This window comes from Rhinatrema bivittatum, chromosome 5, assembly GCF_901001135.1.
Source record: "Rhinatrema bivittatum chromosome 5, aRhiBiv1.1, whole genome shotgun sequence".
Taxonomy (NCBI): Eukaryota; Metazoa; Chordata; class Amphibia; order Gymnophiona; family Rhinatrematidae; genus Rhinatrema; species Rhinatrema bivittatum.
In genome coordinates this window covers 176,352,801-176,368,529 of record NC_042619.1, presented here as the reverse complement: position 1 = coordinate 176,368,529, position 15,729 = coordinate 176,352,801, and the positions used below count along the sequence as shown (strand labels likewise).

Below are 15,729 nucleotides of genomic sequence, written 5' to 3'. Positions count from 1 at the left end.
AGATCCTGGAAATAGGTGTAATACAAATCAATGCAAATAAATAAATGATTCACAGTACACTTAAACAAACAAACCTTTATTCAACTACAAATAAGGAAAAAAATCTATCCTATTTTCAAACAGCTAAATACTATACTTGTAAAACTTTATCACGCTCTCAATCAGAAAATATACTTCAATGCCCAATTAAGGAAGCTCCCAAACAGAAAGAAAAATATTTCAAAACAGAATCAACTTCCCCTTAGCAAGCAATATTTAGCAAGAAGACCCCAGTTATGGAGTTTTAATAATTGCTATCAGAGATTGCAGAAATACAACTTGAGGAAAATTGTCAAGATTTTTTGAAAGTTAATAAAAAGATCTAGATTTTAATATTCATATTGTATTTGCAATTTTTTTAAATTTTTGTCGTCATGAACTTGCTACCTATCCAGCAACATTAAGATAATGGGTTGGATTTCTGATGCTTTTCATCCATTGCTATTTTTTTTTCACATGCAATTGAGAATTCGCCAAACAACTTCTGATTATAAGATTTTTTTTACTGCTCTTATTACTTACAAATTAAAATAATGTGATTTTATTTTAAATTTAGTTTTCATGTTAAGAGTTAACTGAATCATGTGATTTCTAAACAGGTTTGCAAATCCCATTCGGGTATTCTTGGGAAGGGCTTAGCTCTTTCTCATTCACCAACCATCTTGGAGGCACTTGAGGGTAACCTGCCACTACAAATACAGAGTAATGAACAGTCCTTTTTGGAAGATTTCATTGCCTGCATGCCCGGATCTAGTGGTGGAAGACTTGCAAGGTATCAAATTCACTGTGCTGATTTGTTTTACCTATTGCTTCTCATTCTCGGCATTGCTGATCATCACAAAATAATGCTAAGTGATTGCATTTAGGATTTTTTATATAAGATTCTTCTTAAAATCATTATCAGGGTTTTGCATCAGATTTGCATTATTTTAGCTCCTTTAGCTAGCCACACAACCTAGTGCCATTTCAGTACATTAGCTGGCAGATTTGTATCATCAAATTCTAATTGCAAAACAGAATTAACAATATCGGCTATTTTGGTTGAGAAATTTAAAGTTCATATGCCCATTAAATATTAAGAATCCAACTAGTCTGAAGATCTGTGCTCTCACTGAGCTGTGTTTAAATTTCATATTGACTATCAAAGATTATCTTAACTTCTGCTAAATCGTATGACCTACTACTTACTTTAAAAAAAATAGTATTTTGTCATTGATTTCCTTATTGCCAAAGTTTTCAAAATTCATAGTACTGAAGGAGATTATATTGTGTAGTACAACACTAGACATTATAAACTTATGAAATTATTACTTTTGTAACAGAGAATGGTTTCAGAAAACAGGAATATTGAGTTGACTATTTTAGAAAAACATATCAAACTTCAAAAACATCTCTGTTGGGAAATGTCAGCCCTTGAGAGAGAACCACATGTCCTTCAGCTCCAGACTATGCATTTTTTGAGCTATCAAGTAGTGAGGTGAAAGCATATGGAGCCACAGAAACATTAAAATGTTTGATATTGCAAAAAGGAATTTCAATTGTTCTTTGTTTTTGGCTGTCATTTAATTATCCACATGTTTGGTGTCTACCACTCATTCCTGAGAAATTCTTTTATCTGGGGGAGCGATATTTCTGTTTTATTATGCATTCATAACATAAAGGGTCAGAAGTCAGGCTGTACACTTGTTTTCTAAGGTATATACTGTCAGATACAAGTGAAATGTGCCTACAGAATGCTGAAATTGTTTATTTCATAGAACTGAATAATTATAAGCTGAATATTGTAGTTCTGTGGGGGATTTGTTTTATATGTTACATACCATTTTGTTTGAAAATATACTCTTGTAGGTGGCTTCAGCCAGATTCCTTTGCTGATCCTCAGAAGACTTCTTTGATTTTAAATAAAGATGACATCAGATGTGGTTGGCCCACTACAATTACTGTACAGACAAAAGATCAATATGGGGAAGTGGTTCATGTTCCCAACATGAAGGTAATTAGTATTGATGAAAGAAGATAAATGTCCTTTTGACATCATAATTTTTACATTTACATTACTTTGTAAAGTACTCACACCCTTCAATGTTTTTCACATTCACTGTACGTACTGGGATCAGTCCAGACTGCTGGGTTTTGCCTCCCTTCCAGCAGATGGAGACGGAGAAAAACTTCAAGAGCACCCCTTCTTAGTCCGGTGTACAACCTGCATCTCCTCTATTTCTCTATCTCCAGGGTGCAAAACTTGCAGTTCTGACTGTCTTCTTTTGCTTAAAAAAAAAAGAGAGAGAGAAAATCAAGAACTACAACATCAGCATATCTGCTATACTATTGCAGTTCAAGCAGTACAAGAAGGAATTATAGCCTCCCAGGGGGTTGGCGGGTACCGATGGGACCATCCCCTCTGGTAGCAGGCATAGCAGGAGTGTGGGTTGGTGGCCCTAATTGCTCCCTCTTCTTCGGTGCCAGGGATGATCACCGGTGGTCCGGTCCCTCCCTCCCTCCTTCATTTTGATTTATTTATTTATTTATTTTTTAATTTTTATTTTTTCTGTACCGACATTCTTGTAGAGATACAAATCATACCGGTTTACATTTAACTTAAATTTCGCCATGTAGCTGTACAGTAAACAAGTTAGAAATTCAAAAGTTTTTTTTAACAGGAAAAAATGTAACATTCTGGACTAATCATTGCCTTATAAGATCAAGGGAAATTATTTAAACATTTCAGATACTAAGCTCATCCAAAAATAAGAGGAATTGAATTAAAAAAACTCATCCTAAAGGGATGAGGATGAGGAAAGTGGGAGGGGCAAGTAGCAGAGGGAGGGGTGGGTGAAAGGGTTAAGCTGAAGAGATAGCTAGCAGAGAGAAAAGTTGTATGGAAGATGAGTTAAATCCGGAGAAGCCTAGCTCTTGCCAGTAAAGTCTTGAATGCCGGTATATAAAAAAGACTGGTATATATACCAGTCTTGAATGCCGGTATATAAAAAACTTAAATAAATAAAATAAATAAAATAAAGTTTGCAAAAAAAAAAAAAAAAGAGGGGCTGCAGCCTTCGCTTCAGCGGCAGGGTTTTTTCCTACGGCCTTGTGACAATTCGCGGTCAGGGCAAGGCTATGCAGTCTCGGCACCCCCCGCACTCCGCCCGCTGACCATGCTGCACAACCTGAGATGCTCGGCCTCCGGGGAGCAGTCCTCAAGGCTCTTCCGTGCCGGTCTATGTTCAAGGAGGTGAGGGTTCTTCCAGAGCGGCAGTGGCTGCAGCTGGGAAGTGCTGTGATGCAGGCAAAAGGCCCACTGTGCTGGAGCTCGAGGCTGAATCGTTCTCGCTTAGTGTGGGAATGGCGACCATTTTGAAATCCTTCGCTGCTCTGACAGGAAGGGCGGCAGGGGAGGGGATCTCCCACCTGACTTGTCGCCTGCTGCCGCGAGTCCTGAGGATCCTCAGGACTCCATCCATAAGACTTCAGAGGATGAGCCCGATCCCCTGGAGCGAGACTTGAGGGGCCCGACCGGTTTTACGGCTGACTTTGTGCTCTTAATGCACAAAGCCTATCTCGCTAGTCAATCTCACCTGGGCATGTCTTTTAAGCCCAGACCGGTCAAAGGGCCGCCCAGGAAGGTTCCCAAACGGCCAGAATCACAGGGGGTTGTCAGGATTCGAAGGGTCAGGGGCCCCTCGCCTTGGAGTGACGTTAGTGAACATCCCTTGGCAGATCCAGACCTCATGGGAACCCTGGGACAAGACTCATCCTCGACGACTCCTCTGCTTAGTGGGGCAGATCCGGATGACGAACCGGAGAAGCCTTTACCTTTGGAAGGGGATGATCCAAAGATTGTGCGCTTGTTTCAGAGGGAAGAATCGGAGCCTCTGATATCACAAGTCCTGGTGGAGCTGAGCATGCCATCCCCCAGGATGACCCGACCCAGGAGACAGTTGACCCTGTCCTATCAGGTTTGTGGGGCCCGGCTAAGACCTTACCTCTTCATCCTATGGTCCAACAGCTAATGGTCCGGGAGTGGGATACTCTGGAAACGGGACTAAGAGTGGGCCAGGCCATGGACAAGTTTTACCCTTTGCCAGTGGAGCTTCTGGAGCTCTTGAAGGTGCCTAAAGTGGACGCTTTGGTGTTAGTGATCACAAAGCGTACCACCATCCCGGTAACGGGGTCGGCGGCCCTTAAAGACCTACAAGATAGAAAGCTCAAGGTTCATCTCAAAAGGATATTTGAAGTGTCAGCCCTCTGCGTTCGAGCTGCAGTTTGTAGCAGGTTCATGCTTCGAGTGAGCCTGAGGTGGGTTCAGCAGTTGCTGAGTGCCAGAGACCTACCAGCTCAGGAGGTGGCCCAGGGAGAGCATTTGGAAACGGCAATGGCATATGGAGCGTATGCCTTTTATTTATTTATTTTATTTATTTAAGAGCTTTTATATACCGATAACTGTTCGCATTGTTTCTTGTAAACCGATACGATTTGCAATTATATAGCGTAGCATAATGTTTACATAGAGCAATTGGTAGCATATATGATTAACAGATATATAATTAAACAAGTCAGTAAGTATGAAATAATAAAGTGATAAAGAGTATAGAATTAACCTATATGAATTAAAACTATGTACACGTTGATAGGAGGGGCTGGGGGAGGGCAAACGTTTTGATACGGATTTACATGAGTGACTACTTAGTAAGGTGTTAGTCAAAGGCCTGTTTGAAAAGCCATGTTTTTAATTTTTTTTTTTTTTGAAAGTCTGTGTGCATGGTTCTATGCGGAGGTCGGGGGGCATGGCGTTCCAGATTGAGGGTCCTGCTATCGAGAATGCTCGATCTCTTGTTGAGAGGTGTGTGGATGGTTCCTTGGTATGCAGATCTGGTGGGTCTGTTGGATATATGGAAACAGAGAGAGTCGTGTAGCCAGTGTATGTCTTCATTGAATAGTGTCTTGTGTATAAGGGATAGGCTTTTGTATAGAATTCTCGAAGAGATAGGGAACCAGTGTAGACCTTTTAGAATGGGGGTAATATGGTCTTTCTTTCGTGTGTTGGTGAGAATTCTGGCTGTAGCATTCTGCAGCAATTGTAAGGGTTTGATGGTGGAGGCTGTGAGGCCTAGAAGGAGGGCATTACAATAGTCAATTTTGGAGAAGATGGTCTGAAGCAGTGGTTTTCAACCTTTTTCCCATCGTGACACACCTGACAGACCACGCTCACATGTGTGACACACTGCTCATTACAATTTACGACAGAAATAAAAAATAAAGGTCCAGTATTATTTTTACAAATCAATGACCATCAATTCACAAAATTCTAAACAATGATCATCAAGGTCTAAACACCCTTAACATAATTCCTCAAAATCCTCCAAGAAACCTACGCTCTAATAACTCAGGTTACCTAAACATCTCCCCCCCCCCCCCAATCAAAGATGCGCATCTCGCAACCACAAGAGAGAGAGCCTTTTCAATTGCCTCCCCTAAACTGTGGAACACCCTACCTAAAGTCCTGAGATCCCAGCACAACCTAAAAACATTCAAAAAAGACCTAAAAACACTAATGTTTCGCAAATTCTACACTGACCCTCAGACATCTGATCATCCCAACTCTCAACTGAACTCGCATCTATAAAACTCTTATTACCTGCTCTCCACCCTGAACCTCCTTACCCTCCCCATCCAACCTTTAATGCTTTCTGGACTTGATATGTTTTATGTCTGAAAATGTTCACATTGTTTTACTGTTGCACAACTGCTAAGAAAAATGTATAATGTTCACATGTTTTTACCGTTGCTCAACTACTTAGATAAATACATAATCTGTAAACCGTTATGATGGCTCTACCGAATGATGGTATATAAAACTCAATAAATAAATAAGAATGACACAAGAAAAAGATACATATTTCTGTCTGAACAGAAATTGCATAAACAGTAAACATCCCACACCAAAACAGCACCAATTTCCAGCACTTAACAGTAACCACCTTACCTAAGAAAAGGCAACACTGAAAATATTATACCAGGCTTTAAGACACCAATACAGTTCCTAGTAGGAAAACGGACCAAGTCAGGCTGCTATAGAGCCCTACACAGAAACTACACGCCAGCAGAAAACCTCACCTGAATCACATGTGCTGACCCTCACCTAACAAAGAATAAAGAGACCAAAACACATAACTAGAAGCATGGAGACAAAAACTGAATTGGAAACTGCAACAAGCCAGAGTTTCTGTATGCAGTGCAACAAAGGAAAAAAAGAAACATCACACATCCTTATAAAACAAATCAAGAAATATAAAATTAGTAGCAGTAAAACCATACTAACAAAAAGATTATTTCAAGACAGCGGATGAATGAAATATCCAATAATTAAAAACTCATATAAAAAAATTTCTAGATACCAATAAAATATTTCAAAATAGCAGACACAAAGACCCAGTAATGAAAAATAATAAGGATAAAAACAATTTTTTGCTCGGCATACCTGAGAACTTTTGAAATCCAGGTGACCTGAGATTGTTTTGAATTAGCAGGAGGAGGGATGATTTGCTTGCAACTTTCTCCTCTCTCTCTCTCTCTCTCTCTCACATTGGTTCTCAATCGCTCAATTAATCACATGCTTTTTCTCTCCTACTTGTATAGGCTCTTATTTACACAGTTACACACATGCTGTCTATCTTTTCAGGCTTACACACACAGGCTTTCAATCACACACATACATGCTGTCTTTTTCTCTCACACACAGACTTTCATTCGCATGCTTACAAACATGGTCTCTCTTTCTCTCATTTACACACAGGCTTTCAATCACATACTCACATGCTCCCTCACATAAACCAGTTCTCAGTCACACACAGACACACATGCTTTATCTTTCTCTCACTCACACATGCTCTCAATCACATGCTCACATGCTCCTTTACCTAAACCAGCTCTCAATCACACACATACTCTCTTTCACATGTACAGGCTCTCAATCATTCACATACATGCTCTCTCACTCACACACACACACAGGATCTCAAACATTAACTCACTCTCCCCCCCTCCCCCAAACTAGCGGCAGCAGCAGCCTCCTCCACTTCTAACCCTAAAGGCAGCAGCAACCTACTTCATTTTCAGCCCTCACGGAGAAAGGAGTCCCATCGGCCGCGGGGGTTGATACGTTCTTTGTTTTTCTCCGAGCCGTGCAGCTCATTCCTCAGGCTGCACCTCTCTTCTTTTCTTCGGGGCCGACACTGCCTGCACTAGCATGGTCTCTTTTTCCCGCGCACGCACCCGCTGCTCACCACTTCCTCTTCTGGGCCGTGGGGGGGGGGGCGGGAAGAAGAGAGCACGCCGGTGCCACTGACTCCAGCTGTCCTGCCACATTCCGCCCGGGCTATCAGCATTTTAAGCCTGGGCGGAGGACCTATTTTGCTCGGGAGGGGGAGCAGCTGGGTCAGCGGGGGAACGTGAAGTGTGGCGACACACTGGTGTATCGCGACACACTGGTTGAGAACCACTGGTCTGAAGAACAGTTCGAAAATCATTGACATGTAGGAGAGGTCTTAATTTTTTTAATACATGGAGTTTGAAGTAGCATTCTTTTAAGGTGAATTTAATGAATGTTTTCCTAGCATATAGCAGATGGACTCAGGACCAGTGGGTATAGTGTACTCCTGATAGCAGTTGGAGATGCATCAGATTTCAATCTGACGTCAGCCCTAGTACATATACCCCTGCAAAAAGTGCAGCTCTTCAGTATTTTCCATCTCCATAGCAGTTAGGGACTATCTGCACGCTCTCACAGCGTTAGAGCAAAATTTAACGGAGAAAACCCAAAATAAGAAGAAAACTTACCTCAACGACGAGCCCCGCTCTCCTGCAGTGACACCCTCGGGTCCCTCCCCCAGTTGAGAATTTCCGAGGTGATTTCCGTGGTCCCTTGGAGGTGAGCCTCGGTCCGGCGGCCGACCTTCGGCGGGGACCTAGCCCCCGATCTCGGGCGCAGCTGAGAGGCATCGAGTGCAACCACGAGCGCATTGGTGAAGGTATTTGCCCTCTCCCCCCCGCAGCCGGAGACTGCCCGGAACGAAACCGGGAAGCGCCGAAGACAAGGTAAGGTAGAAATCTTGTTTAAAGACTCTCCGGTCTCCGAAGCTCGAGGAGTCGCACAGGTCACCGGCCGGGACCAGTGCCACCGGGTTGATCCGCCCTAGCAGGGCTCGACCCCGGTTAGAGCCAAGGGCTGTCCCACGTGGGGACCCTCCGAGGTGGTCGCCATATTGCCCACGTGGTCGCCGTCACCATTTTGGCCCTGTTCGCTGCCCTGACCACCGTCTCGATCCGTGCGCATAGGGCGAGTCGTGCGCACAACATTACTTGTACGCACAACGTTACATGCTCAAGTGCTGCACGCACAAGTTACGCGCGCAGCTCGCGCTTAATAGGTCAGTGTGCACATCCGTCCACATGCACATATTCGACGCACAAGAGATTTTACGCGTCTATATCGATGGCACCACCAGAAAAAGAGCTGAAGGTTCAGGGCCTCTGCCCAGTATGCCACATCAGAGCCACAGAACACGAAGAGGCCAACGCCCTGTGTATCCAGTGCGAGGAGGCCCTTGGGGATCAAGCCCAGGGCCAGCCCCATCCGGGCCATAGTGCTAGTTCCTCAATAAGTACCCCAGACCTAGCAAATCCCAGCGGGACAAACCCCCCCCCCCCCCCCCCCCCCCCAAACAGGGCTCACCAGGGACACAGCGCTTCTTAGCTTGGACCCAGCGTCTGTCTCCTGGGTGGAATTTTTCAAAGGCCTACACACCTTCGTTCATATGCAGACGGAGCCTCCGGTAACACAGCCACAGCCTTCACCAGAGGACCGCTACGCTCCGGGCCCCGCTAGGCCCAGGGTAGTGAATCCACCACCCGGAAGCCCCACTTACAGGGACATGGACATCTCGGAGGAGGAATCAGAGCCCCTGGAGGAAGGGGAACTCCCGGGGACAGAGCCTTACCGGACCATGAGATGCTTCTTCACCAAGGACGAGCTTCCAGACCTGGTCACCAGTAGCCTGAAGGAACTTGCGATCCCGGGCACAAGTGCCTCAGGGGAACCTAAGACGAATCCTCTGCTAGAGGGACTCCGTTAGACCTCCCGCCATTTCCCTCTGCTACAAGCCGTTCAACAGCTAATTGACCTGGAATGGATTGCTCCAGAGTCCACATTCAAAGGGGGACGGGCTATGGCAGCCATGTACCCACTGGACCCGGCAGCCAAAGACCTTCTGACATGCCCAAAAGTGGATGCTATGGTCTGCGCGATCTCGAAGTGCACCTCTATCCCAGTGGAGGGAGGTGCAGTACTCAAAGATGCGCAAGACAGACATCTGGAATCCATCCTTAAACAGTCCTTTGACGTCGCCGCAATGTCCATACAAATAGCGGCCTGTTGCACTGTTGTGACACGTGCCTGCCTATCACAGACCAGGAGCAACACCCCTGGGGAAGCCATGGAACCAGCAGTATCATTCCTCGCGGATGCTGCTTCTGACCTGGTACGCACCGCAGCTAGAGGAGTGTCATCAGCTGTGGCAGCCAGGAGACAACTCTGGCTCCGAAGCTGGTCGGCTGACATGTCTTCCAAATCGAGACTCACAAGGATGCTCTTCAAGGGATCCCTCCTGTTCGGCAGTGAACTAGAGAAACTGGCTGACAAATGGGGCGAGTCCCCACTATCGTGGCTACCGGAGGACAAAAGCAAGAGAAACCAGCGACTCTTCCCCCGATCCTCCAGGGGCAGAGGTTCACAGCACTTCAATCCATACAGAAACAATTATCAAGCGCCCCGCCCTACAGGCAGGAACCAGCCCTTTCGAAAAAGCACAACAAAAGGGGAACCAGCTCGGGTCCAGGCCCCAGCCGCACCCCACAATGAGATTCAGCCTACCCATCCAAGGGAAGAAGCCATATGGGGCAGACCCACCCTGTTCTATCACAGATGGGTTGAGATAACTTCCGACAAGTTGGGTCCTAACCATCATTTGAGAGGGGTACTACCTGGATTTCCTACGAACCCCTCTGGACCGTTTCGTGGAATCCCCCTGCCACGACTCCTCCAAGAGGGTGGCAGTGGAAGCTACACTGACCAGACTACTGGCCCTCGAGGCCATAACCCCAATACCTCCACAAGAAATAAATACTGGGCATTATTCCATTTATTTTATCGTCCCCAAGAAAGCGGGGACGTTCAGGCCCATCCTGGACCTCAAGTCAGTCAACCGCCACCTGAGGATTCCCCGCTTCCTCATGGAAACCTTACACACTGTAATAAGGGCGACACAACCGGGAGAGTTTCTCACATCCCTGGATCTCTCGGAAGCCTACCTACACATCCTGATCCATCAGGAACATCAGTGCTTCCTACGCTTCAAAATCCTGGACCGTCACTACCAGTTCCGGGCACTACCCTTCGGGTTAGCCACAGCACCCCGGACATTCACCAAGATCATAGTGGTGGTGGTGGCAACACTGAGGAAGGAAGGAATCCTCATACACCCTTACCTAGATGATTGGCTGATCAGGGCGAAATCCCCAAAGGAAAGTCACCAAGCAACCAACAGAGTCAAAACTCTACTGGAAAGCCTCGGATGGGTGGTCAACACAAACAAGAGGTGTCTGCAGCCCTCACAGACTCTAGAATACCTAGGAGTCCAATTCGACACCAAAGAAGACAAGGTCAGCCTGACTCCCACAAGGAGATCAAAACTGAGGAGCCGGTTACAAATCCTGCTGAGCGAACCTGCCCCACAGCATGGGATTACCTGCAAGTCCTCGGTCTGATGGCATTCACACTGGAAGTAGTGCCATGGGCGCGAGCTCACATGAGAACCCTACAGCGCTCACTTCTATCGCGATTGAATCCACTGTCTCAGAACCACGCTGCACGTCTACTACTCCCGGGCAGAGTTCGGACCCAGCTATGATGGTGGCTGCAGGTCAGCCACCTGAGCCAGGGAACAAGACTATCTTCACCAACCTGGACCCTGCTCACTACAGACGCCAGCCTAAGAGGATGGGGAGCACACTGCGAGGAGCTAACCGCCCAAGGGTAGTGGAACGCAGAAGAGTCAGGATGGAACATCAACCGCCTAGAAGCGCGGGCGGTCAGAAGAGCCTGCCTCTATGGTTCGTTCATAGGCTCCGAGATTAAAGCGGTCAGAGTAATGTCGGACAGCACCACAACAGTGGCCTACATCAACTGTCAGGAGGAAACCACAAGCCAACAGGTGTCTCTGGCCTAATGTCGTGGGCGGAAGTAAATCTCCAGGAGATCTCGGCCGTCCACATCGCCGGGAAAGACAACATCACGGCGGATTACCTCAGCAGAGAAAGTCTAGACCCAGACGAATGGAAGCTGTCGACCTCAGCATTCCAAATGATAGTGACCTGTGGTGAACACCAGACATGGACCTTCTGGCAAACCGGTCCAATGCCCAGGTACCCAGGTACTTCAGCCGCAGGCGGGAACCTCATTCCCAGGGGATCGATGCCTTGGTACAGACCTGGCCACAGGGGACTCTATTATACGCCTTCCCGCCGTGGCCCCTATTGGGCGCAATCATTCACAAGATACAGCTACACAGGGGACTAGTACGTCTGGTGGCCCCGGACTGGCCAAGAAGACCGTGGTACGCAAACATGAGAAGACTACTGGCAGGGACCCCCCTGCCGCTGCCTCCACACAGAGACTTGCTTCAACAAGGGCCGATCCTCCATGAGGATCCAGCTCGATTCTCTCTTACGGCCTGGCCATTGAGGGGGCTCGCCTGAGAAAGAGCAGATACTCGGGGGGGCTGTAATCGACACCCTACTCTGAGCACGCAAGTTCTCCACATCTTTAATGTACATAAGGATTTGGAGAGTATTCGAAGCCGGGTGTGAAGACCACAACATCATACCACGCTCAAAGTTCCCGCGATCTTGGAATTCCTACAGAATGGGCTACAGAAGGGATTGTCCCTCAACTCCATCAAGGTACAGGTGGCCGCATTGTCAAGCTACGGCACCAAGAGTGAGAGCGACAACATAGCCTCTCACCCAGACGTTTTACGCTTCCTGAAAGGAGTCAAACAAATCCGCCCATCCCTAAAGTGGCCGGTACCTCTTTGGAGTCAACCTGGTCCTGGATTTTCTAGCAGGAGCCTCCTTCAGGCCCCTCCGAGGACTGTCTCTCCGACTATTGACTTTGAAGACAGCATTTCTGCTGGCAGTTTGTTCAGCCCGCCGCATTTCAGAACTACAAGCACTGTCCTGCCGTGAACCGTTCATCAGGCTCACCCCGGGAACCATCCAGCTACGCACGGTCTCTTCGTTCCTTTCCAAAGTGGTGTCACACTTCCATCTTAACCAAACCATCTCGCTACCATCGCCGGATGAGTTTAAGAATTCGGAAGAAGCTCGAAGTCTATGCCACCTCAACATCTGCAGACTTCTATCCAGATACCTGGAAATGTCGGAACCCGTATGAAAAACGGACCACCTATTCGTCCTTCACAGCGGGAAGAGACAAGGGGAAGCGGCCTCGCGGGCAACCATAGCCCACTGGATCAAGGAAGTCATCAAGGCGGCCTACGTAGAAGCAGGCAAGCCGCCGCCTCTACAAGTCAAGGCCCATTCTACTAGAGCCCTGGGCAGAAACCAGAATGTTGTCACCCGTCGAGATTTGCAGGACACCGACATGGTCCTCCATCCACACCTTCTCCAGGTTCTACCGCCTGGATGTTCAAGCTCGGGAGGACACGGCATTTGCAAGGGCAGTACTAAGTGGGTCACGGGCAGCCTCCCACCCGGTTCGGGAGTAGCTTTTATACATCCCATTGGTCCTGAGTCCATCTGCTACATGCTAGGAAATGGAGAAATTACTTACCTGATGATTTCGTTTTCCTTAATGTAGACAGATGGACTCAGCATCCCACCCTTGGCTGCCGTTACTCATGGAATTTTGAATGATACAAGGGTAAGCCATGCTTTCCTTTACTTAGGACACCCATCCTACCGGGTGTCGACGCTTTCCGGTTGAGGGCACTGGCAGTCTCCAGCTATAGCCAATTCAACCAGATCAAGTTAATCAAGTTATAAAGTTTAACCAAGTTATGAAGTTATTCAAGTTAATCAAATTAGTCAGTCACACATATATCCACAATTCTTTTTGAGGAGAATACTGAAGGGCTGCACTTCCTGCAGGGGTATATGTACTAGGGCTGACGTCTGATTGAAATCTGATCTGTCTCCAACTGCTATCAGGAGTACACTATACCCATTGGTCCTGAATCCATCTGTCTACACTAAGGAAAACGAAATTATCAGGTAAGTAATTTCTCCATTTTAAGTTCAGTTGGTTGTCGATGGTAACGCCTAGGTTTCATACGTATATTGCGAAGGGTATGAGTGGGTGCGAAGCATTGGAATCTGTGTGAGAAATGGGGAGGGCATTGGGAGATATGACGAGGAGCTGTTTTGGTGGTGTTAAGCGCTAGGTTCATGTTTGTGAGAAGTTGTTTGATTGAGGTGAGGCAGTCCCATGTCTTTAGGGCCTTAGGAGGGAGTCAGTAATGGGTGATGCCTAGGTTCGCTAGGAGTTTGCAGAGGGGTAACGTGTAGATGTTAAAGAGGGTAGAGGATAATGCGGAACCTTGGGAACACCACGGTTTAGTTTAATCGGATTAGATTCGTTATTACGCAGCTTGACCTCGAAGTGTCTTTTTTTCAAGGTAGGATTTAAGCCAGAGTAGTGCTGTTCCTGCTATGCCGATGTCAGAGAGTAGTTTTAATAGTATTTTGCGGTTGATGGTATTGAAAGCAAATGAGATGTCGAGCACTGCTAGGAGGTAGGAGTCACCATTGTCCATGTCTTTAAGTATGGTGTCAGTAAGTGATATTAGGAGAGTTTCCGTGCTGTAGAATTTACAGAAGCCAAATTGTGATGGGGACAGTATTTTGTGGTTGCCTAGGTATTTGGAAAGGTGGAGGTTGACTACTTTTTCTGTGATTTTTGGCTAGAAAAGGTAGATTTGAGATGGGTCTAAAATTGGAGAGGTCTGTGAGGTCGAGGTTGGGTTTCTTGAGTATGAGTTTGACAACTGCTTGTTTTGGGGAGGAAGGGATGCAACCTTGTGTGAGGGAGCAGTTGATGATTTCGGATAAGGGATTTGCTATTATGTTGGAAATGGATAGTAGGAGTTTGGTAGGGATGGTGTCAGATGGGCGAGAGGAGGGTTTGATTTTCTTTAGTAGTGTTTCTATTTCGGACGAAGAGGTTGTTTCAAAGGAGTGAAGGCTGACAGTCGTGTTAGTGGGGAGGAAATTGGCATTGGAAGTGTCAGGGGGAAAGTTTGCTGTAAGAGTGGAGATTTTGTTCTGGAAGAAAAGGGCAAGGTCATTACATTTGCTTTTAGAGTCAGTGTCTGATGTGTGTGAAGGAGAGGGTTTAGTGAGGTCAGATATAATGGAAAAGAGGGCCTTGGCATTGTATTGGAAGTCGTGTATTTTAAGGGAGTAGAAGTCTTGTTTTGTTTTTATGATCTTTTTCGTACCTCCTCTAGGACCATGGCTTCGGCGGTCTCGACGAGGAGCCTTTTGTGGTTACATAAGTGGGCGTCTGATGTTTCTTCAAAGGCTCAGCTTAGCACAATGCCTTTCAAAGGCAAGCTTCTCTTTGGTGAGGACCTGCAGCAGCTGATTAAGTTCCTAGGGGACAATAAAGTACACAAGCTGCCAGAAAATAAGCCCAAAGTCACCAGGAGTTTCCTACCAACCCACTCTCGGTTCCGGAGGCAGAGGCTCTTCCGCCAGAGCAGAACACCTGGATCTGGTCAGAGACAAACCTCAGGGAGGTCCCAGTCCTAGTCTTAGTCCTTTCTCGGATGCAGAACGAATCGGGTTCCCTCGGATCCAAGTCCTCTCAATGAGATACGACTGACCCATTCCAGTGATCGGTGGATGACTCCCCCTTTTTTCGGGGAATGGGTCAAAATAACTTCAGAGCAGTGGGTTCTAAGTGTCATAGAACACGGCTACACTTTAGAATTTGCTCGACCTCTGTGAGACTTGTGTTTGGCCTCTTTCTGTGGCTCCCCTCTTGAAGACACAAGTGGTTCAACAGACCATACAGAGGTTGCAAAGCCTGGGGGCCATTGTTCTGGTGCCACAGGCAGAGTGGGGAGCAGGACGTTATTCCATTTATTTCATCGTACCGAAAAAGGAAGGAACCTTTCTTCTGATTCTGGATCTGAAGAAGGTGAACAAGGCCCTGAAGGTTCCGTGGTTTCAGATGGAGACCCTGTGCTCAGTCATTGCGGCTGTCTGTAGTGGGGAGTTCCTGGCTTCTCTGGATCTGACAGAAGCATACCCGCACATTGGAATCCGCAGGGATCACCAGAGGTTTCTCCGCTTCATGATACTCGGAAAGCATTTCCAGTTCTGTGCCCTCCCCTTTGGTCTGGCTACAGCCCTGCACACGTTCACGAAGGGTGGTGGTGGTGGTGGCAGCAGCCCTCCAAAGGGAGGGAGTGCTAGTTCATATCTGGACAACTGGCTCATCCGGGTGAAGTCAGAGGCACTCTGCAAGAGGCAGTTGAGAAGGTCTTGCTCCGCCTACATTCTTTCGGTTGGATCGTCAATCAGGCGAAGAGTCATCTTTGTTCCTCTCAT

General features: G+C 46.8%; 1 protein-coding gene across 1 annotated transcript in view; it reads left to right on the top strand.

Annotated features, from left to right (window-relative positions):
- MYCBP2 (MYC binding protein 2) overlaps positions 1 to 15,729 on the top strand; it is a 1,075,853-nt gene that overhangs the window by 575,389 nt on the left and 484,735 nt on the right. The window contains 2 exon segments of the mRNA XM_029603038.1: positions 639 to 811; positions 1,888 to 2,032. Of these exon segments, the coding sequence (XP_029458898.1) occupies positions 639 to 811; positions 1,888 to 2,032 (318 nt within the window).